This window comes from Rhinopithecus roxellana, chromosome 18, assembly GCF_007565055.1.
Source record: "Rhinopithecus roxellana isolate Shanxi Qingling chromosome 18, ASM756505v1, whole genome shotgun sequence".
Classification (NCBI taxonomy): domain Eukaryota; kingdom Metazoa; phylum Chordata; class Mammalia; order Primates; family Cercopithecidae; genus Rhinopithecus; species Rhinopithecus roxellana.
The window spans coordinates 63,885,394-63,909,029 of record NC_044566.1 but is presented as its reverse complement, the minus strand read 5'-3'; the positions used below and the strand labels follow the sequence as shown (position 1 = coordinate 63,909,029).

At 50.2% G+C, this 23,636-nt stretch overlaps 2 protein-coding genes across 2 annotated transcripts in view; one reads left to right on the top strand and one right to left on the bottom strand.

The window, feature by feature from the left end:
- Positions 1-1,449: 1,449 nt before the first annotated feature.
- IL17D (interleukin 17D) overlaps positions 1,450-23,636 on the top strand; it is a 31,932-nt gene continuing 9,745 nt past the window's right edge. Inside the window, exons 1-2 of the mRNA XM_030921933.1 lie at positions 1,450-2,139; positions 2,802-3,097. Of these exons, the coding sequence (XP_030777793.1) occupies positions 2,125-2,139; positions 2,802-3,097 (311 nt within the window). The 5' untranslated portion in view covers positions 1,450-2,124. The remainder of the gene's footprint in view (positions 2,140-2,801; positions 3,098-23,636) is intronic.
- Positions 20,270-22,965, bottom strand: LOC115894534 (endogenous retrovirus group K member 8 Rec protein-like). The gene is made up of 2 exons (XM_030921934.1): positions 22,443-22,965; positions 20,270-20,360 (listed from the first exon to the last, which is right to left on the bottom strand). Exons 1-2 carry the CDS (start codon positions 22,644-22,646, stop codon positions 20,310-20,312), a joined length of 255 nt encoding a protein of 84 aa, XP_030777794.1. The 5' UTR covers positions 22,647-22,965; the 3' UTR covers positions 20,270-20,309.

The window sequence follows — 23,636 nt, the reverse complement described above, 5'->3', positions numbered from 1 at the left end:
CAGATTCAAGCGATTCCTCTGCCTCAGCCTCCTGAGTAGCTAAGATTACAGGCATGTGCTACCACGCTCGGCTTTTTGTATTTTTTTTTTAGTAGAGAGGGGGTTTCACCACATGTTGGGTGGGCTGGTCTCGACCTCCTGACCTCTTGATCCGCCCGCCTAGGCCTCCCAAAGCGCTGGGATTACAGGCGTGAGCCACCGTGCCCAGCCCCAAGGACAGGCTTTTAAGGAAAAGAGAGAGGCTTGGGTAGATTTGAACATCAGTAACCCACGAAGATGAGTATGCAATGAGCCAACCCCATACCAGCTTTTGGAGTTACAGTGCCTAAGGATGATTTAAAAGATTTTCCCCAGCAGCTTGCCTCACGCTAAGCAGTCCTGCAGCTGTGCTGGTATTGGGGGTGCTGAGTAAACCAGGGGATGAGGGACTGGAGAGGCTTCAAATGTAGCTTGCGTGGCCACACTGCAGATGTCTTGGTTTTAAGGGAACACGATGAGCCTGCTTTTGAGTATTTTGTTCCCTTTTTTCACTTGCATGTCTTAGGTTTGAACTTAATTATTAACATGCTTATTTTTCATCTTCATAAATATGTTGAAATTTGAGGGGAACTCATAAACATTTGCACCTATTTATAAGACTTTTTCTCAACTGATTAGTCTCACAAAGTTCAACTTTGTTCTGTCAAATAGGTGAGCATTTTCAGTCACTTGTAACGAAAACTGCTGGAAAGTAAATATTTTCCTTCCCACTTCCAAGGTAATGGGGGGCGGGGGGAGGGCGGCGGGGAAAACGAGAGAAGTTGCCATGTTACCAGACAGTGGAAAATATTTTGTTGAATAATATACAGAACGAAGTCTGGTACCATGTCACCTCATATAGGAATGGATGCGGAAATGAGACAGAGTATTTCTATGAAACTCTCATAATGATACTCTCTTAAAAGCCTCCCACGCTTCCTTTTTCCCAATAAAAACTACGCAGCATTTGAGTACTGAAACCTTTATTCCCATTTTACTGGAAAGTAAACAAAGAACATGAACAATTTACTAGTCAGAAAAAAAGTGTTTTATAACCGAAAACAAATATTTGCCAAGAGCTGTAAATTGCTTTAATCGCTTAAACTGGAGATTTCAGTGAGATTTTTAGCAGATTACCAAGCTCCTTAGTTATAGAACATTCAAGGCATAGAAAAGTGTTTTTCTTACAAAGCACAACTGAAATGTAGTTTAACTAATGGTTTACAATTCAGTCAAATACCAAAGCTGCAAACCATTTAGGGAGTCATCAATTACATAATTCGTACACTTTCAAAAAGCTTACAGCTGGGATGGGTTGTTTTCAAAGCATGACTGCTTTAAAATGATCATATTCATTAGCCTGCCACCTAGGAAGCATTAAGCGTTTACTTGCAGAATGAACGAGCGCGTTGTCTTGTGTTACGAAGTATTTCATTTCACGTGACTGCTTGCACTTAGAACTCATTTATCACGGAGTAGGAACTCTCCAATATCGTCGTTATAGGCCAAGAGATGCCCGTGAACAGCCATGAAAGTGCCAGTCAGGGAAGGACGCAGTGCTTTGTTTTATTGTTGTTGGATAGAGGCACAGGATCATTTCACGTTGTTGAGGAGAAAGGAGAAACAGCCTCCTCCCACCTTGTTAAAAAAAAGAGATTTAAAAAAATCTCTAATTTCCTCGAAGTACGGAATCCCAAAAGAGGTAGCTCTAAGGAGAATCCCTCTGGGTTTGAGTGCATTCCTCTTTCAGGGGGGCCTATTCCCTTCTTGGACTGCTTTCCTTAACAGAGAAATCTCTCTGAGCCAAAACTCGGCCTCCCCCAACTCCATCCTGTCGGCCCCACTTTTCTGCTCCGGAGACTTCCAGGCCAGTCCCTACTCCTCCTTCAGTCAGTCGGGCCCGCAGCCGCGACCGGCAGGGCCAGCCCTCTCCTCCCCCTGCGTGGCGCAGCACAGGCCGGGAGCGCGCGACCCCGGGCCCTGGGCGCCCCGCCGCATGCTCGCGGCTGGGAGCCCCTGTTTGCGTGGCCCTTCGAGTTACTCCGCTAAAGAGCCGCCGCGTCGCCCCATCTCGGCGCGAATCTGAAAGCGTTTTCGGGGGAGAAGATGTTGGGGGCACTGGTGAGTACACTGCACAAGTGACAAAATGTTTTCAGCTCCTGCAGGCGAAGGGTGCAGAGCCGCTCTGTGTCCGTGAGGCCGGGCGGCGACCTCGCTCAGTCAGCTCCTCGGTCCGAGTCCCGGGGTACGAGGAAAGACCACAGGGGGCTTCTCGCGGAAAAGGGGGCCCCGAACCCCGCGTGGGTTGGCGGGGGCGGGCGGATGACGAGGCGCGGGGGCCTGGGTGGGTCTGCGAGGCGGCGGGTCCGGGCGTCTCAGGCTCCTGGGCTCCCTCGCTGGCGGCAGCACAGGGATGGCGCGCCCGGGGGTGAGGGTGCGGCGGGTCACAAGCACTCGCAGCCCGCAGCGCAGCAGCCCGGCAGGCACACGCACACGTGCACGCGCGCCCCGCACCCGCCCCCCGTACGGCGCCCGGCTCGGGGCGGCGGCGGCGGCGGGGGCCGGGGGCGCGCGGGCCGGCGCCGGGCTGGGCCACGCGGACCCCGGGGGCGGCGGGCAGGCGGGGAGGGCGCTCTGGGGCCCGCCCGCGCGGCTCCCATCCTCCGGGCCGGCCTCCGGCTCCGCGGGGCGAGGGGAGGCGCCCGCCGGCTCCGGGCGCGGCGGGCGGGACGCAGGCGGGCTCCTCCGGCGCGCGCGGGCGCTGAGCGTGGCCTGTCCCTCAGGTCTGGATGCTGGTAGCCGGCTTCCTGCTGGCGCTGCCGCCCGGCTGGGCCGCGGGCGCCCCGAGAGCGGGCAGGCGCCCGGCGCGGCCGCGGGGCTGCGCGGACCGGCCGGAGGAGCTCCTGGAGCAGCTGTACGGGCGCCTGGCTGTCGGCGTGCTCAGCGCCTTCCACCACACGCTGCAGCTGGGGCCGCGCGAGCAGGCGCGCAACGCGAGCTGCCCAGCAGGGGGCAGGCCCGCCGACCGCCGCTTCCGGCCGCCCACCAACCTGCGCAGCGTGTCGCCCTGGGCCTACAGGTGAGCTGCGGGCGCGTCCTGGCGGGCCGGCAGGTGGGGAGGGCAGGGCGGGGCGGGGCCAGTGGGTGGGGCCGGGCCGAGGCGGGACGGGTGGGGCGGGGCGACGCGGAGGGGGCGTGGCACGCGGGGCGAGGCGGAGCAGGTAGGGGTGGGGTGGTGCGGGGCGAGACCGGGTGCGGTGGGATGGGGTGGGGTGGGGTGCTGGAGGCGCTGCGGTGAGGTGGGGCGGGGCTGTTGGAGCGCCGGGGGACCATTCCTAAACCGCGAAGTCCCACCCCCACCACCTCCCTTGAAGGAGTCCCGTTTCCCCCTTTACCCTCCAGTATTTCCTGTGCAATAGTATCTCTGGAACACCTAATCTCCGCCAGGTTGGATGGGTCCACAAATCACTAGCCAGGGACCCTTCCGTGATGTGGACACAGTGATGTGGACCGTACTCTGCACAGGGGGCCCGGGGAGGTGCTGCTGGGTGTGCGCGGTACTATCCACGTATTTCCTGAGTGCCCCTGTGGTCCGGAGGCCGCTGGCGTAGAGCCCGGGGAAGCGCCCTCTGAGCATCTCTCGTTTAATAGCTTCAGGGAGGAGTGGGGATGATTGGGAAGGAAACCACACCACCAGGCAGGGCATGGAGTGACATGAACAGTTCGGAGAGTGTGTTGGTCATGGAACAGAGGTCATTTCAGAAGAAAGGGACAGGCTGCAAAAGGGGAAGGCTGGGAAGTTGGGGGCGTGCAGGCAGGATGCGGCAGTGTCCTCAGCAGGCAACTGTGACGTCTTCCCTCTAGCTGGAGCAGGAGGAGCTGCCCTGGGGGGAGGCCTCACAAGGCCGCAGAGGTCAAGAAAGGCTTCGTGAAAGAGCTGAGTCTTGATGGAGGAGAGCAAGTCGCCTACAAAGGCACTGCTGAGGGAAGGGACGGCTGATGGCAAGCGGGGACAAAGCGCTCGGAAAATGGGGAGAGCCACAAGGCGGGCGGGGGGTGTAGGCGAGGTGTTTGCCTGTGGGATGGGCATCGATGTGAGGCTGGAGACAGGCGCAGGAGCTGGATCCCGGCCTTGTCAGCAATGCGGAGCTTCACCCTCAGGCCTGGAATCCCTGCACTTTGGGAGGCCAAGGCAGGAGGATTTAAGTCCAGGAGTTCGAGACCAGCCTGGGAAACATAGCGAGATCCCGTTTCTGCAAACACTTTTTTTTGTTGTTTGTTTTTTGAGATGGAGTCTTCCTGTGTTGCCCAGGCTGGAGTGCAGTGGCGCGATCTCGGCTCAGTGCAAGCTCCGCCTCCCGGGTTCACGCCATTCTCCTGCCTCAGCCTCCTGAGTAGCTGGGACTACAGGTACCTGCCACCATGCCTGGCTAATTTTTTGTATTTTTAGTAGAGATGGGGTTTCACCGTGTTAGCCAGGATGGTCTCGATCTCCTGACCTCGTGATCTGCCCGCCTCAGCCTCCCAAAGTACTGGGATTACAGGCGTGAGCCACTGTGCCCGGCATCTGCAAACAATTTTTAAGGATTAGCTAAGTGTGGTGGCACGTGCCTGTGGTCCCAGCTACTTCAGAGGCTTACGTGGGAGGACTGATTGAGCCCAGGAGGTTCAGGCTGCAGTGAGCTGTGGTGGCACCACTGCCTTCCAACCTGGGTGACAGAGCGAGACTCTGTCTCTAAAATAAAAATTAAAGAAAAAAAAAAAAAAGGCTTGACACTTGAGATCGAGGAAGCCATACAGCCAGTCTGGTTTAGGAGGGTGTCCCATTAGGGACATGGACTGGACAATGCACGCGCCCCAACGCTCCATGCAAAGGACCTAGGGCTTCACTCAGGCAGCGCGGTGGGAAGGGGAGACTAGGACCAGCGTGAAAGACGCTCTTTAAGAAGACAAGTGCTGTGGAGAGTCAGAGCAAATGTGATGATTTTGTCTAAAACGCATCTAGGCTTCCCCAGAGCCTCTCCCTGCCGGCTGCTGGGTAGGGAGATTTCCTTTTACTCGACAACACACAGGACCCCTAGGCTGTCCTGGGAAGCCAAATTTTAGGGCCTCCTGGCTACTCTGCAGAGGACCAAGCTCACTGTGGCAGAGCCCCCTCAGAGCCCCTGCCCCCGGGGAAGTTGGGTGGGACCCCTCCCGCCCTTCTCACTCCTTCAGCCGGAGCCTGCAGGGCACACACGTGGTGCCGTTCATTTTGGTGTCTTGGTGCTCTTTTCTCTCTCTCCCCTCCATTTCCAGGACCCAAGGGGATGGGCTATGGCATTCTTCTTTCTCCAACCTCGTGTTATGCCTCTGATACGCCAAATAGGATTGAAGCCACATGGGGAATCTCTCAGAACCAGAGTCTAGCTTCTCTGGACAGAAGCTGCTGGCCCTGCATCTTTCTGTATCAGATTCGAACTCCCCACAGGCTGGGCCAAGGGCCTAAGAGTAGCACAAAGCCTCCCAAAGGCATGTCTCCCATGTTTCTGGCTTGGGTTGTTGATGGTATTTGAGCAAAATGGGAAAATAGACTTAGGAACAAGTGTTGTGGGAGGAAATAATGAATTTAGTGTCAAGCTTGTTGAGTTTTGCCTGCCTGAAAGGCGTACAGGTGACAATGACCGGTTGGAGCTCAGAAGACAGAGCAGGGCTGGAGGACATATTGAGAGTTAGCAGCCCTGGCATTCTGTGTGTGGGAATTTAAATTGAGTTGCCCTTGCTACAGATGACACCTGTGTCGCCCCAGGCAGGATCTGGGAGCAGAGGGAGGTTATGGATGAGAATGACGCACAGGGTTCCGGGAGCATGGTCTGGGCCACCCAGATCTGCCCATGTGTGGAGCCTCAGTGCTGGCGGGTCCCAGGAGCGGGAGTGACAGTTGCAGCAAGTGGCTGAAGGTGTCATGTGCATCATTTTTTATATTATTTAGCAACAGTGATGAGATCACTTCCCATGGGCAAACAGAGGTGGGTGGCTTACATTTGCTGAAGGAAAGACAGTCTTCAGGGGATGGCTGCTGGTCTGGGACTCCAGACTGCTGACTGCCAAAGCTGCTCATGCATTTTCCTGCCAGGAGAGCCCTCTCTGCCCTCCTCCCTCCCATCACCTCTCACCATCTCCTGGCTTATTGGGAAGATTAGAAAAAGTGAGACCCAGCCAGGCCCAGTGGTTCACACCTGTAAATTCCCAGCTACTCAGGAGGCAGAGGTGAGAGGATCACTTGAGCCCAGAAGTTTGAGACCAGCCTGGGCAACATAGTATGAGACTCTATCACTACAAAAAAATTGAAAACTATTAGCCAGGTGTGGTCATGTTTGCCTGTGGTCCCAGCTACTTGGGAAGTTTGAGCCAGGAAGGCTGAGGCTGTAGTAAACTCTGATTGGGCCACTGCACTGTGGCCTGGGCAACAGAGTGAGAACTTGTCTCAAAAAAATAAATAAATAAATAAAAGGGAGACCATGGAAGTGTGGAGCCTCTACTAAAAGGTTTTGTGGAAGGACAGGCTTTGCTTTTTTAGACAGAATCTCGCTCTGCCACGCAGGCTGGAGTACAGTGACACAAACAGCTCAATGCAGCCTTGACCTCCTAGGCTCAAGGGATCCTCCTACCTCAGCCTCCCATGTAGCTGGGACCACAGGTGTGCACCACCACATGTGGCTAATTTTTGTTTTGTTTTGTTTTTTAGAGATGGGGGTCTCACTTTGTTGCCCAGGCTTGTCTTGAATACCTGGGCTCAAGTGACCCTCGTGCCTCAGCCTCTCATAGTGCTGGGATTACAGGTGTAAGCCATAGTGCCAGGCCAGGGCTTGTTCCTTGGTAGAGTGTCTTAGGGTGGGGCCTGGGTAGAAGAGTCCCCACCTGCAGGCTGGGCACAGGGTCAGGTGGTATTTCTTTCTTTCGAGACACAGTTTTGCTCTGTCACCCAGGCCAGAATGCAGTGGCATGATCTTGGTAGACTGCAACCTCCGCCTCCTGGGTTCAAGCGATTCTCCTGTCTCAGCTTCTGGAGTAGCTGGGATTACAGAGGCATGCCACCACGCCTGGCTGATTTTTGTATTTTTAGTAGAGACGGGGTTTCGCCATGTTGGTCAGGCTGGTCTTGAACTCCTGGCCTCAAGTGATTTGCCTGCCTTGGCCTCCTAAAGTGCTGGGATTACAGGCCTGAGCCACTACTCCCTAAAGGCACAGCAGTCAGAGGGAATGCTGAGAAAGACAGGTGGGGAGATGGACTGAACGTCAGGAGTACTGATGGGCACAGTGGGTAAGTTTTACAATAGGCATTTGGAAGGTGGCTTTCCATACGGATGGAATGGAGAGATGGGTCATTCAGTAAGTGGTGTTGGGACAGCCTGGGTCTCGCTCCTCTGTGAAAATAAATTGCAGATGAATCAAAGATTTAAATGTAAAAAAACCACAAAAGCAGAAAAAAACACAAGCAATTATATTTATAATCTTGGAGTGGAGGAGGCCCTATTTAGCTGCTCACAGTCCCCAAAAGTCACAGAAGACAAGATTGAGAAATGGAGTTACATAATTATACACGTTTCTTCTTGGCAAAGTAAAGTAAGAAAAATACAAGGGCAAACTGGGAAAAAATGTTTGCAACCCAAGTCACAAAGAGCTCCCACGAATCAGTAAGAAAAGGACCAGCGACATCATGGAAAGATGAGCAAAGATCGGGACTGTTCCCAGGGAAGGAAGGTCAAATGACTCAAACGCTTAACACAGAAAGCGACACTAGCTTCAGGCATAAGCGAAGTGCGTGTGGAGACTCTACTGAGAAACCCTTTTTTTTTTTTCCTGGCACCCAGCAGGCTACGTTGGCAAGGTTGTGAAGGAAAAGGCATTCTCATCCAGCTACAGGGTATGAATCAGCACAACTTGTATGGAGGGCAATTTGGTATAAATACCAAGATTTTAAATTCACACACCCTTTGACTATTTCAGATACACTTGCCCATGTGCCGAATGATATGTGTACAAGGATATGTGTTCACTGCTGTAATAGCAAGAGATTGGAAGCCACCTAAACACCCCCCAACAGGCACTGAGTTAGACACTGTACCCTGTAAGGAAGAAGGAGGCGCACCGAGTTACACACTGTGCATGGTAGACACTGTGCACTGTAAGGAAGAACCAGGCGCGCCGAGTTAGACACTGTACTATGTAGGGAAGAACCAGGCGCGCCGAGTTAGACACTGTGCACTGTAAGGAAGAAGGAGGCAGCTCTAAGAGTCATAAGTGGATCAATCAATCACCAATACACGGCGGGGAAAGGTGTATATAGCATGCTGCCGTTTCTATCTTAAAAGGGAAAATATGACATAATATGTACATATGACAAATTCTGTTTTAAACGCCTACATATATACGCACACACAGGCTTCCTTAGAATGGGGGTATTGTGGTGCCTCTTATGAGGGGCTCTGGAGGCTGGAGTTGGGGAGGAGACCTACTTTTTACTCTTGTATCTTTTAAATTTTCTGCTATGTGCACATAGTTCTTATTTCAAAGACATGTTAATTTTTAAGTTGAGAGCAGAAAGGGAAGTTTTCCAACAATGAGGAAAAAGCAGATACTGAGAACATGAAGCTTCAGCACGAACAGCAGCCTGGGACATACCAAGAGTATTGGTTGAAGGGCACCGTTTGCTCTTAAAGGCTCTGGGGCTTCTTGAAGAAGCACTGCAGACATCTGGGTGGATTTTCAGAGCTCCTGCAACTCCGCGGCTGGTTTGTGCTCCTGGTGAGGAGCCCAGGCCTGGAGAGATGAGGGCATTGGCCCCAGGTGACAGACAGGAAATAGTAGAGCCAGGAGCTCATCCTGGACCTCTCTGGTTCCGTCTAGCCCACGTCCCACCTGGTGTGCTGTTAGAAAACAACGTTCAGCTTCCAGTATACAAAAATATTTTTTCATTTACTTTGTGGCATAATGTTTGTTTCTCTTTAGCTTTAAAAACAAAAATGCCAAAAATAAAGTCAATTGGATTGCTCAGTAAGTTTTTAAAAGTCAAATTGATATACTAAGAAATATGTTGTAAGAACACTGAGGTTTATTGAAGTTTAAGATACACATCACTCATTTCTGATAAAACCCCAGAGATAAACACCTACCAGTACAGTACTCCAAATATTTTTTAATGGCTTATGTTTTCCAAATTTTGGTAGTCGTCTAAAGATAACTTTTCTCTAGGTTATGAATAATGTGCAGTAATTTATTTTTAGGCCTTATTTGTTACTTTTTTCTTTAACGCCTTTCCTCTGACAATTTAAGAAACTACACCTAAATTTATTTTACAGTAAACAACTCTGTGGATAGCTGTAGTCGGGAGGTAAAGAAAAGGACAAGGAGTGTCCTTTTTTTGTTTTCTGCTGCCATCACAGATACCACAGATGGGGTAATTTGTAAAGAGTACAAGTTGACCAGGCACGGTGGCTCATGCCTGTAACCCCAGCACTTTGGGAGGCCGAGGTGGGTAGATCACTTGAGGTCAGGAGTTCAAGATGAGCCTGACCAGTGTGGAGAAACTCCATCTCTACTAAAAATACAAAATTAGCCTAGCATGGTGGTACACACCTGTAATCCCAGCTACTCAGGAGGCTGAGGCAGGAGAATCACTTGAACCAGGGAGGCGGAGGTTGCAGTGAGCTGACATCATGCCATTGCACTCCAGCCTGGGAAACGAGCGAAACTGTCAGAAAAAAAAAAAAAAAAAAAGTACAAGTGTATTTGGCTCATGGCTCTGGAGGCTAGAAAGCCCAAGGGTGTGGTGCTGGCATCTGGTGAGGGTCCTCCCACACTAGCAGGTGGAAGCAAGTGACAGAGAGGGAAGGGCAGAACTCATCCTTTTACCAGGAACCTCTCCTAGGATGGCAGAGCCCTCCTGACGCAATTACCTCTTCAAGGCCCCACCTCCCACACTGTTACCACGGCAGTTGGGTTTTTAACACATGAACTGTTGGGGGGACACAAACCATAGCAGAGAGTAAAGGAGAGTAGGGAGAACAGGGGACAGGAGATCAAGTGACTTTCAGATAGACACAGCAGGTCACCAACGGCATTTGAAGAGGCCATGAGACCCTCCCCAGCAGCCCAGTGCAGGTGCCCCGGCTGAAGGAAGCCGGTATTTTCCTGTGGAGAACCCAAGTTACCAAAACTTTCAGCAGATGACATTTGGGAAGAGGGAAAATCAGAAGAAAATAAATTCCCTTCAGGGATTTCATTTGAAAAGCGCCACCTTGGGATACAGATGTGTAATAGCCAGGGACTGGAAGTCACCTGAACAACCCCCGATACGCAGCTAGTCAGATAAAACACTAGACAGCTGTGAAGATTGGCGGCTCTCAGTGTACCTAAGGACATCCCCTACTTCCTACGTGTGCCCAAGTTCAGCTTCCAGTTACCTGTGGGCAGTTCAGCAATGGCCCATGCACTGCGACCCTCATGCTCTGGTAAGTCCATCATCTGGTGTTTAGCAATGCTGTATTTTAGCAATGTTGTCATCAGGAAAGGCTGGGTTTATCAAAAGGATATTTTTACTTACCCCTCCTCTAACCCTTACGTTTAGCTAACCCAAACATCCTGTTGGCCGTGTGGGCTGTCCATTAATTATTCCATGTGACCGATATTGAAACCCAGGGTCACATTCATTCATCAAATATTGTCTGGGGGCTGGTGGGCAGGCCCCCCGGAATACAGCCGGGAACCACAGACCCTGACACTCTTTCTGTAGTCACAAGGTACTGTTCGCATCACTTTCTCTCCATCAAATCTTTTTTAAAAAGTTTATCAAAGGGGTTATATCATTAGAGAAAGCTAGAGAGATTAGGAGTATAATGTTAGGGAAGACTATCCTCACTACAGCTATCCTCCTTTTTAAGATTCCAGGCCGGGAATCTTAAAAATGGCTCATGCCTGTAATCCCAGCACTTTGGGAGGCCGAGGCGGGTGGATCATCTGAGGTCAGGAATTCAAGACCAGCCTGACCAACATGGTGAAACCTCTTCTCTACTAAAAATAGAAAAGTGGCCAGGCGTGGTGGCGGGTGCCTGTAGTCCCAGCTACTCAGGAGGCTGAGGAAGGAGAATCGCTTGAACCCCGAAGGCGGGGGTTGCGGTGAGCTGAGATCTCGCCATTGCACTCCAGCCTGGGCGGCAGAGCAAAACTACCTCTCAAAAACAAAAAACCAAACTCCCATTTATCCTCCACCCTTTAACAAATGCACGCCTCTCTTTAATGCACTTTCAAATGTGTGTGCCGACCCTAAAAAAAAAAAACCCACCGCGCAGGCTTAGACCCCCGTGGTAGGCGCGTCCCCCCCACCCCCGCCGCGGCCCTGGGCCCCCGCCCCCGCCCCGGCCCGCGAAGGTGTCTGCAGCGGCGTCTGTGGCCGACAGGGGGCAGCACCGCGCCAGCGTCCCCGCCCCGCGCACCGGCTGCCGCCCGCCCACCGCGTGGTCTCCGGAGTTTGGGGATGGGAGGTGCGTTTCTTCCTTATCTTTCTTTTCTCTTTCTCTCCTTCCTTCCTCCCTTCCTTCCCCCCTGCCTCCCTCCCTCCTTTTTTCTAACCTTTTTCGTTGGGTCCCTGCTTCCAAACTGTGGGGTATTTTCTAATGTCTTAAAGCAAACTAAGCCTCGCCTTCCCGGAGTATCTGCACACAGTGCATGAGACAGGTGCAGTGTCCTTTCGCCGCCATCCTCTAATGATAACGCTTTGTTGAGAAAACGGGGGCGTAGAGAAATGGACAGGAGGAGTAAAGGAGAGGGGGCTCTGCTGCCTGGCTGGGAAAGTCTCAGTCACATCCTGTGAGACGGCCGGCGGGGCATTGTTCATCCTCATTCATTCTTGGAGAAAAAGAGACACTCGTTGTTTAAAGCAACTTATTTAAGAAATATTGGTATTTTCCCCCTAAAATGTTTGTATGCATAAATGACCTTGAATTGGCCAAGGCACAGCACAGACCCCGCTACTCCCCCCTTGCCCCAGCTTCTTAAAATACAGCAGGCTCTACTGCACCTATCACGCTTTCACAGGGTAAAAATAAAAGCATTGTCAGGAGCATTGTCATGGGATTAAAGTCTCTCGTTCTGAAAATAGGTTATGTTCGTTTTGCTTTGATAGTTATTTTCCCCTTACTGCCTGGGTATTACTATAGCATTCCTAGAGTAACCAGGGATAGTGATAATATTTCATTCCATCAGCGCCTCTGGCAATGCTCCTCACCTGAATAAAATGCGTGTGCCCTAATGCCAACAGAATGATTTGGGCAAACTCAGGAAGTTCTGCACATGCCATGAAGTGAAGTTCTTTATGGTGTCTGTCTTCCAGAAGTGACACATGAAAAACTGGCAATGAGCACACTGCTCACTAAGTTAATAAGAGGCCAAACAGAAAAGAATCTGCCAGAAACTCTTCCAGAATTAGAGTCCAGACTCATGTTGTGATAGCGAGTATTCCTCATAACCAGTGTTGTGGCCACAACGGACTCACTGGCGGTCGGGTGGACTCCCACCTTGGTGCACACAGGCGCCTGCCCCAAGGACAGACACTTCAAAGATGGCTCTGAACCCAGATTCTGCAGCTTCCCCCGGGCGGATAGCTGAGCCAGCCCGTGGGCATGAGTCGTGTTTTTCCTTTGAAGAGATGTTTCCCAGCTGCAATGAATGTGTGGCATTTGCCATGACAAAAGAATAAAACCCTTCAAGAAATGTGGGTTCTCATTCTCATTTCTTCTTCTCCCTTTTCCTCTGTAAAACTTTTTTTTCTGAATTATCTTCCAAATTCTTTTCCAAAGCATTAGTCTTTCTCTCCTCCTCCGCTATCTCCCAGATGAACAACTTTCCCCAGAATAAATGGATTTCCTGGTTGTAGCTTCACCATTTACCAAGCCCCTGGCTGGTTGCTAAATAGCCACAAACCGCAGCACCGCGTCTGTTATTACTGTGAGGCTTAGGCAGCTTGGCTGTGTGGGGCAGTGCAGGCGGCTGGGCTAACCCAGGAGAGCTGGAAGACTGGACAAGTCCGCTACTCTGTTGGTGCCTCAGTTTCCTCATGAGTGACAGGAGAGGGTGGGCAGGCTAAGCCTTCTTGCTCCTAATCACCCAGAGCCGGTCAGTTGGCAGAGGAGCAGGGTTCATTCCGGAGCCCTGACCTTGATGTGAAGTTCAGGAACACACCAAAGTCAACCTCAGTCCCCAGATAGGGCAGGACTGACCGCTAGTTCTCCTTGGCCTGGGGAAGCCAGTGGGGACCAGTGCCCTGGGCAGACCTCATTGCTATCCCAGGCTGATTTTTCCATGTCCTCTTTCATGAGAAATGCACGACTGATGTTTTCTTGTAGGGGCCAGAAAAGCATTTTTCAGAGCTTCTTGGCAGCACATATCGAAGATCCTTGGCTCCCTGGGGCCTTAGCGCATGGAAGAAGGGTGGAGCTGATGGGTCTGCTGGCCACAGCTTGGCAGCAGGGAAGCTGTTTGTGGTCTCCAGTTACTCCCTGGCCGGCCAACAGAGCCCTACTATAGCCGGCCCTGGCCCCACAGCCGGCCTGGCTGCACACAGTGCTTCCAGCGTGGCGGTCCTGCCCCTTCCTTCCCCTGTGGTCTCAAAACCATTCCCCCTCCCAGCTGCTGGGCCTGTTCCAAAGGGAAAATGAGAGATCGGAAGGCTAACACAAACCTGTCTTCATGACTCATTGCTTCTCTTAAACACAGAGACCAACTGGCCTATACCAGGGCTGTCTATTAGAGTTATCTGGGGAGCTTTTAAAAAAATACCAGCCGCCGGCTCCACTCGAGAGCAATTGATTCAGAATCTCTGGAGGTCGGGGCGGGGGGGAGACACTGATTACTACTTTTTATAAGCTCATTTGTGTGCCTCCAGGGAAGCCAGCAACACTGATTGCTTACTGGATTAATAATGACCTTATGTACTCATTGGAGGAAATGTAGAAAAAGTCCTGGGCCGGTGTGGTCATGAAATTCACACCCACTTGGGAAAATGCCGTCATCCAATTGTTTGCCATCAGCTGCAAATCGATAGATCCAGGTTAGCCAATGGCCAGCTAGCCTCTAGGGATAGCGCTTACGTAGTTGACTGTGCAGCCAGAAATGGGTTTCTCATGATTCATTTGAATCAGTGACTCCCCAGCTTAAATGAGTGAAACAGATCACTTGGACAGCTTGTTAGTGTGGAGAGCTTCCGACTCCTTGGGTGTAGTGTTAAGTCTGAGAATTTGCATTAAATTTTTTTTTAACTTAAAAGTTTTGTTTTGAGATACAGATGTATCTATACATCTTTTTTTGTTTTTATTTTTTTGAGACAGTTACACTCTGTCACCCAGACTGGAGTGCAGTGGTGTGATCATGGCTCACTGTGGCCTCAACCTCCCAGGCTCAAGCAATCCTCCCACCTCAGCCTAAGGAGCTAGGACTACAGGTGTGCACGACCACGCCTGGCTCATTTGTATTCTTTTAAATACGTTTTGTAGAGATGGAGTCTCACCGTTGCCCAGGCTGGTCTTGAACTCCTGAGCTCAAGAGGCGTCCCAAAGTGCTGCGATTACAGGCATGAGCCACCGCACCTTGCCAGAACCTACATTTTTACCAAGAGTCCCATATAGGCTTCATGCAGGTGGTCTGAAAACCATGTTTTAGAAATCTTGTTTATGCCGCCGCCTTATCTCTTGCAAAGGTTAGTGTTTTTCAGAGGACTCTCAGCTCTTGGAGAGGGATGCTGCATGTCCCTCAGTGCCCCCAAAGGACAGCGGTTGTCTTGGTATTACCATGGTTGTATAACGTCTTGAGATCTTCTGGTGTGAGTCTGCCCCCTCATTCTTCTTCAAAATTGTCTTGAGTATTCTTGGCCCTTTTCATCTCTATGAATTTTAGGATCAGCTTGCCAAGTTCTCAGAGAAATCTTTCTGGGATTTGGTTAGAATTGCACGACTTTATAGATTAATTGGAATTTTCCAAGACCTTAGAGACTCAATGTATTGCCAGTGTCTTTTCTGAGCATAAAACATTGGTGAAAATGTCACATTATCAGTCCCACCGTCAGGAAATTGGGGGAAGTGCTCATCGAATCCATCTCCTTCACTTTGCAAAGAATCAGGCAAGGTGGTTACTGGGTAGTGACTAAGTTGGGCTACAGTTTTAGGTCCCAGTTACTCCCTGGCCAGCCAACAGAGCCCTACTATACCCAGCCCTGGCCCCACAGCCGGGTATAGTAGGACTCCATACTCCCTTTTTAAGAGTCTGCTGGGTTGAACTCACTGACCTTCGGATGTGGCGAGCCATGCTACCGAGGCAGGCTGTCTCCACGGACACATTTAGGGGCTTGTGGGTTCTAGCCAGGATTGGAGAAGGCATTGCCCCCACTTTGTTCCTGGGCTGGGGTCTTTCGACTGCTGTGAGATAAACAGTCATCCTGAGCCCCTGCTGCTCTGAAATCATTTCATGTTCTGCAAGGTGGGAGGGTGAGCCACATCAAGGCGCGTGTGCCAACCAGTGCCCCAGCGATCCTCCTTGGGCATCGGTTGGAGGACACGTCAGGTGGCCCGATCCTCCCTCGGAATGTGTTCATTGTTTTCTGAGCTCCGGAGCCGCTTCAAATTGTTTCCTACCACGTCCGGCCCCAGGGGTAGGGCTCTTTTTCTGTCTCTGCTGTCACTTACATTCCTCTCCCAGCTCGGTTTCCATCACCTCTAATCATCCCTGGAGGACTCGTCCTTTGTTCCTGGATTAAGCCGGGCCACCTGTCACTCTCTCAAGCCAAGCTTCCCACGTGGGCAGGGACACTTCAGAGATCCCATCAGAGGGGAAACCTGATGTGTTTCAAGCATGCCCCAGTGCCAAGCTTCCACAGAGCAGCACGCAGAAAATGTGAAGACAAAAGAATGACTGCCCACAGGAGGCGCGGCACAGGGCAGAACTCTGCTCGGTTGCTTGTCCATGTTTGGTAAGAGAAAAGGCTCCCCTTGCAGTTTCTTGCTGTTTCTTTTTGGTGGCAGCTTTCCTTAACCAAAAAGCACACCTAGCTGTTGACGTCCCCAGACCCCAGGCAGGAGGCTGGGGTGAGGGACTTCAACTCTCTGTCTGTGCCAGCGAGGTCCCCAGGGCTTCTCTCATGATCTCTTTCCCAGGCCCCCGATGGGTCCTTCTGAAGGCGCAGGCCTTGTCTTTCTGCTTCTCTGGGACTACAGGCCTCATGCCCCGCACCCCCCTTAGTGGCACCTTCCCATTGTGAGAGAACAGCCTGAAACCCGCCCCTGTTTATACCTCTGATCTCCCACGGCCCAGGCAGCCATCGGGGGAGGTGTCTTGTCAGAGGCCTTATCCAGAGGCATCCCAGCGGTGGGGGCAATTTCAGTCCCAAGTCCACTGGAGGGCTGCGCTGTGTATTTTTAGGCGGATGAAACTCTGACCCTCACCGCATCCAAGCGACTGTCAGTTATCACCTACAAAACTACCGGGGGTGACGCCTGAGTGACAGTTGTTCATGAAGAACCCAAACGATGGTGAAATATGAGCAGTTACCTACATACCGAGGGCACGGAAAGACCATTCCCAGGTGACGAGAACTCAGAGGGCCGGGCAATGCCCTCAGATCAAACTCACGCCACCCGTGAAGAGACTGAGTCCACAGAGAAATGCCTGACCCGCCCGCCCGCCTGCCTTTGGTTTTCCTGCAGCACATCCTCCGTGCTGTTCTGACAGCCTTTCCAAACCCACATCTCACGTGTGTGCAGCTGCCCAGTGCCCTTCATGAGTTTCCAGGAGTAAGATCACATCCAGACTAACTGCTGTGGTGTCCGGGCCCCTGTGCACCTCCGAAATAGCTCACCACGGCTCCAGCCTGTTGCATGCCACGTGCGTGCGAGTACACACACACCTGTCCATGCTTACACACACGCCCATGCTCACACACCTGCCCATACTTACACACCCGCCCATGCTCACACACCCACACACACCTGCCCACACTCACACCTGCCTACTCTCAGATGCCCATGCTCTCACACACCTGCCCACTCACACCCACATATGCCCACGCTAACACCCACACACACCTGCCATTGCTCACACACGCCCATGCTCACACACCTGCCCATACACACCCGCCCATGCTCACACACCCACACACACCTGCCCACACTCACACCTGCCCACTCTCAGATGCCCATGCTCACACACACCTGCCCACTCACACACCCACACACACATATGCCCATGCTAACACCCACACACACCTGCCATTGCTCACACACGCCCATGCTCACACATCTGCCCCCCACACACCTGCCCACACTCACACAACTGCCCATGCTTGCACACCTCCCCACACTCACCCACGATCACACACCTGTCCACACTAACACATGCCTGCCCACGCTCACAGATGCCCATGCTCACACTTACACATGCCCATACTCATACCTGCCCATGATCACACACATCTGCCCACACACCCACCCACACCTGCCCATGCTCACAACCTGCCCACACCCACACCTGCCCACACTTAACACCTGCCCACACTCACACAGATGCCCACACTGACACACACACACCAGCCCATGCTCACACACATGCCCGCGCTCACACCTGCCCATGCTTACCTGCCCACACACCTGCCCATGCTCACAGCTTCCCACACGCCTGTGCACAACCACCTACCCACGCTCACACACACCTGCCCACACACACCTGTCACACTCATGCTCACACTCGTGTTCACAAATTTCTGTGATTGTCCCATACATGATTTTCTCTATTTTCTAATACTTCATTTTGAAATCATTTCAAACTAATACAACTGTTGTGAAATTAGGACAGGTTCCCATATACTGTTTACCTGGATTCCCCAAATGTCAGCATTGTCACTCAGCAAAATGCTCAAGATCAGGAAATGAACAGACGTGACACTGTTATCTGCCCCGCAGGCCTTCTTTAGGGGGTCCACAAATGCCCCTTTCTGCCCTGGGATCCAACCTCTAGTGGCCACTGGTTTTGTGGAATGTCCCTGAGTCTGGGTTGCGTGTGTTTGATAACGGATTGTGCTGGTGGTGATACTGGGAGTGGAAGCGGCTGGCTTCATGTCGCTGTGCCAGGATGGCAGGTGTGGGCCCAGCCAGGACACCCCCGGCTTGTGGGGCTCTCAAGTGTAGGTTCCCTCCCTCTTGTTCTTCTCCCGGAACAACACGGGACATATCAAGTTTCCTACATTCTGTCCTTTGTTGGTCACGTCCTCATAGTGTCATTTCTCTCTATTTCTGGTAGCTTGGCTCCATCAGGTTCAAGTTCAGGTTTGACCCAGCCCCCTCAAGCCTCTGCCCTTCATGGACCGAGGATGCACCCAGTCTTCACCATCAGCCTTCTCCCTGGGAAGGTAGTGTATGAAGGGGTGGCCTGCCCCTCCACACTAGTGCGTGTTTCTCGTTAGGTGGAACGAGAGACTTTAGAAAAGAAATAAGACACAGAGACAAAGTGTATAGAAAGAAAAGCGGGGCCCAGGGGACTGGCGCTCAGCTTACAGAGGACCCACGCTGGCACCGGCCTCTGAGTTCCCTTAGTATTTATTGATAATTATCTTTACCATTTTAAAGAAAAGGAAGTGGCAGGATAATAGGATCATTGCAGGTAGAAAATTAGCAGTAAGACATATGGATAAAGATCTCTGTGACATGAATAAGTTCAAAGGAAAATGCTGTGCCTTGATATGCATATGCAAGCATTTCCATAAACCTTTTAGTAGCATTGCTCCAGCAAGTCCCACCTTATTCCTAAAGGCGGTTTTCTCCTTGCTCAGTAAACAAAGCACACAATGGGTTTTTTTTTTTTTTTTTGAGACGGAGTCTCGCTCTGTCGCCCGGGCTGGAGTGCAGTGGCCAGATCTCAGCTCACTGCAAGCTCCGCCTCCCGGGTTACGCCATTCTCCTGCCTCAGCCTCCCAAGTAGCTGGGACTACAGGCGCCCGCCACCTCGCCCGGCTAGTTTTTTGTTTTTTTAGTAGAGACGGGGTTTCACCATGTTAGCCAGGATGGTCTCGATCTCCTGACCTCGTGATCCGCCCGTCTCGGCCTCCCAAAGTGCTGGGATTACAGGCTTGAGCCACCGCGCCCGGCCCACAGTGGGTTTTACACCGAGATGTTCCACTGCCCAGGGACGGGCAGGATTTTTAACCAGCAAGCTGCCTTCAGGTACTTGTTTAACAAAGACACATCCTGCACAGCCCAATATCCATTAAGCCTTGAGTCACCACAGCGCATGTCTCTTGCAAGGACAAGGTTGGGGGTAGGGTCACAGATCAACAGCATCTCAAATACAGAACTAAATGGAGTCTCTTGTGTCTACTTCCTTCTATATAGACACAGTAACAGGCTGATCTCTCTTTCTTTTCCCCACATTTCCCCCTTTTCTTTTCAACAAAACCACCATTGTCATCACGACACCGAGATTACATACTTCACAAAGTAATAGAATATCACAAAGCAAGTGGAGGCAGGACGGGATCACAGGATGGTGTTAAAATTAAAATTGCTAATGAAATTTTGGGCACGCATTCTCATTGATAACATCTTATCAGGAAATAGGGTTTGAGAGCAGACAACCTGACTGACCAAAATTTATTAGGTGGGAATTTCCTCATCCTAATAAGCCTGAGAGCACTACAGGAGGCCGGGGCTTGTTTCATCCCTTCGGCTTCAACTGTAAAAGGCGGCACGCCTCCAAGGGGGTCGTTTATAGGCCTACCCGCAGAGTGCATTCTCCTTCTCAGGGATATTCCTTGCTGAGAAAAAGAATTCAGCGATATTTCTCCTATTTGCATTCAAAAGGAGAAGAAATATGGCTCTGTTCCGTCCGGCTCACCGGCAGCCAGTTCAAGGCTACCTCCCTTGTTCCCTGAACATCACTGTTATCCTGTTCGTTTTTTCAAGATGCCCAGATTTCATATTGTTCAAACACACATGCTCTACAAACCATTTGTGCAGTTAACTCAATCACCACAGGGTCCTGAGGTGACATATATCCTCCTCAGCTTACAAAGAAGATGATGGGACTAAGAGATTAAAGTAAAGACATAGGAAATTACAAAAGTATTAATTTTGGAGAACTAATAAAATGTCCACGAAATCTTCATATTTTATGTTTTTCTGCTGTGGCTTCAGCCAGTCCCTCCGTTCAAGGTCCCTGACTTCCCGCAACATTTTCTCTCCCTTTTCCTCTATATAAATGTGCCATGGCGATGAAGGCTAGTTCGTTCTCTCGATTTTGGTGCAGGATTCTTCGACTGGTCCGGCACACTAAAAACATGCCGATTAAACAAAGACACATAATTCCAAAATTTACTGCAGTAGAGTTCCCAATAGACTTAATCCAAATCGTGGGGTTTAATCCATAAAGATTTTTTGCCACTTGATCTAACGCCTCAGCTCCAGGCACAATATTTAAGTGACTCTGAGAGGCTTCAAAAATTTGTTCTTTTAATTTAGAAATGTCTAAAGTGAGATTATCTGCTCTTCCCTGTAGATGGCATCTTACCATGTCCCAGTGATGTTTAGACTCATTATAAATTTGAGGTGTAATACAAAAATCTGACGTATTCCAGTCACACTGTAACTGGAAACGATGTTCCAAGCTCATGAGTCTATCTCCCATCCAAATGACAGTTTGTCTAAGATCATTAATTTGATTTGCCAATTTTTGATCGATACTAGATTGTGAATTCCACAACCTTGTGGAATTCTTTTGCCAATTGTCAACAAAGCTTACTGTCTGAACAGAAGAGTGCAATGCAACTCCTGCCACAGCGGCTGTAGCTGTGACTGCAATTAATCCCATAATCACTGCAATTAAAGTAAAAATGAATCTTTTGGATCTATTTAAAACGCCTTTTAATACTTCAGTCAAAATATGGATGGATGGGCCGGGCGCGGTGGCTCAAGCCTGTAATCCCAGCATTTGGGAGGCCGAGACAGGCGGATCACGAGGTCAGGAGATCGAGACCATCCTGGCTAACACGGTGAAACCCCGTCTCTACTAAAAAAAAAAAACCACAAAAAACTAGCCGGGCGACGTGGCGGGTGCCTGTAGTCCCAGCTACTCGGGAGGCTGAGGCAGGAGAATGGCGTGAACCCGGGAGGTGGAGCTTGCAGTGAGCTGAGATCCGGCCACTGCACTCCAGCCTGGGCGACAGAGCGAGACTCCGTCTCAAAAAAAAAAAAAAAAAAAAAAAAAAAAAAAAAAAAAAAAAATGGATGGCGAGGCCTCCCATGGTAGGTCCATGGACACAGGGATCCACACGCCTTCTCTTGCTCTCACTAGCAGAATACGGTGCTGCCAATCAAAAGTCGAATCAATGCAAGTAAACAATTTGCAATTTTCACAAGTTATAGTTTGGGAGTCTGGTGTAAGAACTATATTTCCTATGACTAACACATAAGGGGGCTTTACACAACTTTGTAAAGGAACTGTTAGACTGGAATTTAGGTTGATAGAGTAAAATGGCTTATAATCTCGTTTCTATAGTTTGGTTTCCAGACCAAATTCTAAGGTGGTATGAAGCCACAGTAAGCCTCCATAATTCTGGATGTTCAGGACCAAAAACAGGACTTATTATTTTTGGTCTTGGAGTAGAGATTCCCTTTTCTCCCCATTTCCAAGGGTAGAAAGACTGTAATTTTTTTGTGCTTATGTTTGTCTAAATTTTCTGCTAAGTCACTATCAACAGTTGGACTCACTAGTGCACTGGGACAGAATTGAGTTTGTCCTGTGCAATCGTGGTAGAATTGACCTCGAGGTGCCCAATCTATAATAGTTCCGAATGTATTGTTTTGTAAAATCACCGCACTATCGGCCACACATTCTTCCCAAACTAAATCTTTTGATTCTTTGGAAATCTCCTTGGGACAAGGTTTCCCTTTTGGCCTAAATTTTAATGATCTTTGATAAGAGAAGTCTTGTAAATAGTTTACCTGTGGTTTGAGTGACATTCCGCTTACCATGTGATAAGTAAATTTACAGGTGGGATTGAGAGTAGGTACTTCTACCAACCAATTTTGGATAGCAGGCATTAAACATCCTGGTGCTCTCCCTAGGCAAATAGGAGGATAACGATACCCAATGGAAATATTTATCATCATTCCTTCTTCCTCCGGTTTGGCAGGGCAACGATCATCTGTGGGACCAGCTACCCACACACTATTATTAACATATACTTCAATAGGATTATCCATCCATGTGACTGCCCGAATTAAGGGCGGGAAAGGCACATAGGCCCAGTAGGTATAATTAGCTGCAGCTGCTCCTGCAGGCATGGGGAGACTTCCCACCGTTGATACAACCATTAAAGCTATAAGCAGCATTTTTTCTGAGGTGTGTGTCACCTTTGTGCTAGCTAGGCTTTTTCTAGCTAACAGTGTCAGCTTCTTTAACTGTGCCCAGGTCGGCAGCTCTGCCTTCTTGGTGTGTGGTGACTTCATCTGTTTTTCTGATATCACCGCTTGACTCATCATGCGAGTCAATGGTGCTCGATTGCGGTGTTTCCGTCTCCGTGGAGGCGCTTTTCTTTGCATCTCCGATGGGTTCATTGTAGAACTTCAAATGTCTAGTGGGTATCCAAATAGGAAGCTGATTTTCTCCTGGTGAAACACAAGCAAAAACCTCTTCCCCAGGTTCTCACCTTCCCTGTTTCCCATGTCCTGTTTTTGTTGTCTTTCCACCAAATCAGTTTTCCTTCATGTGGACTGTTCTTTTTACCAGTGAGATGCTGTTCTGCAGAAGTAGTAGTCTGATTTCTATAAATGTTTAAAAAATTTAAAGTATAGAGTGCTAGGTTAAGCTGCATCTGAGGAGAGGTACACTCCTTACTGTCTCCCCCTTCTTTTTGTTTAACTAACTGAGTTTTGAGTGTTCTATTAGTTCTTTCAACTATGGCCTGTCCTTGGGAATTATAAGGAATTCCTGTTGTATGTGTGATATTCCACTGATTTAAGAATTTTTGGAAAGCTTTACTACAATAACCTGGTCCATTGTCAGTTTTAATTTTTTCTGGAACTCCCATCACAGCAAAACAAGATAATAATTTTTTTTTTTTTTTTTTTTTTTTTGAGACAGAGTCTTGCTCCGTTGCCCAGGCTGGAGTGCAGTGGCCGGATCTCAGCTCACTGCAAGCTCCGCCTCCTGGGTTCACGCCATTCTCCTGTCTCAGCCTCCCGAGTAGCTGGGACTACAGGCGCCCGCCACCTCGCCCGGCTAGTTTTTTGCATTTTTTTAGTAGAGACGGGGTTTCACCGTGTTAGCCAGGATGGTCTCGATCTCCTGACCTCATGATCCGCCCGTCTCGGCCTCCCAAAGTGCTGGATTACAGGCTTGAGCCACCGCGCCCAACAAATGTTTTTTAACATGGGAAGTACTTTCTCCTGTCTGGCATGTTGCCCATATGAAATGTGAATAAGTATCAACTGTTACATGAACATAAGGTAATTTTCCAAATGAAGGTACATGGGTAACATCCATTTGCCATAATGCATTAGGACACAGACCTCTGGGATTAACTCCTGTCTCTTGGGTGGGCAGGT

Bases quoted from the DNA above. Each gene is read 5' to 3' on its own strand.
- LOC115894534 (XM_030921934.1), bottom strand. From the start codon at position 22,646: ATGAACCCATCGGAGATGCAAAGAAAAGCGCCTCCACGGAGACGGAAA. The intron at 20,361-22,442 runs GTGACACACACC...GCATGTTTTTAG, and splicing joins AAAGCCTAGCTAGCACAAAG to TGTGCCGGACCAGTCGAAGA.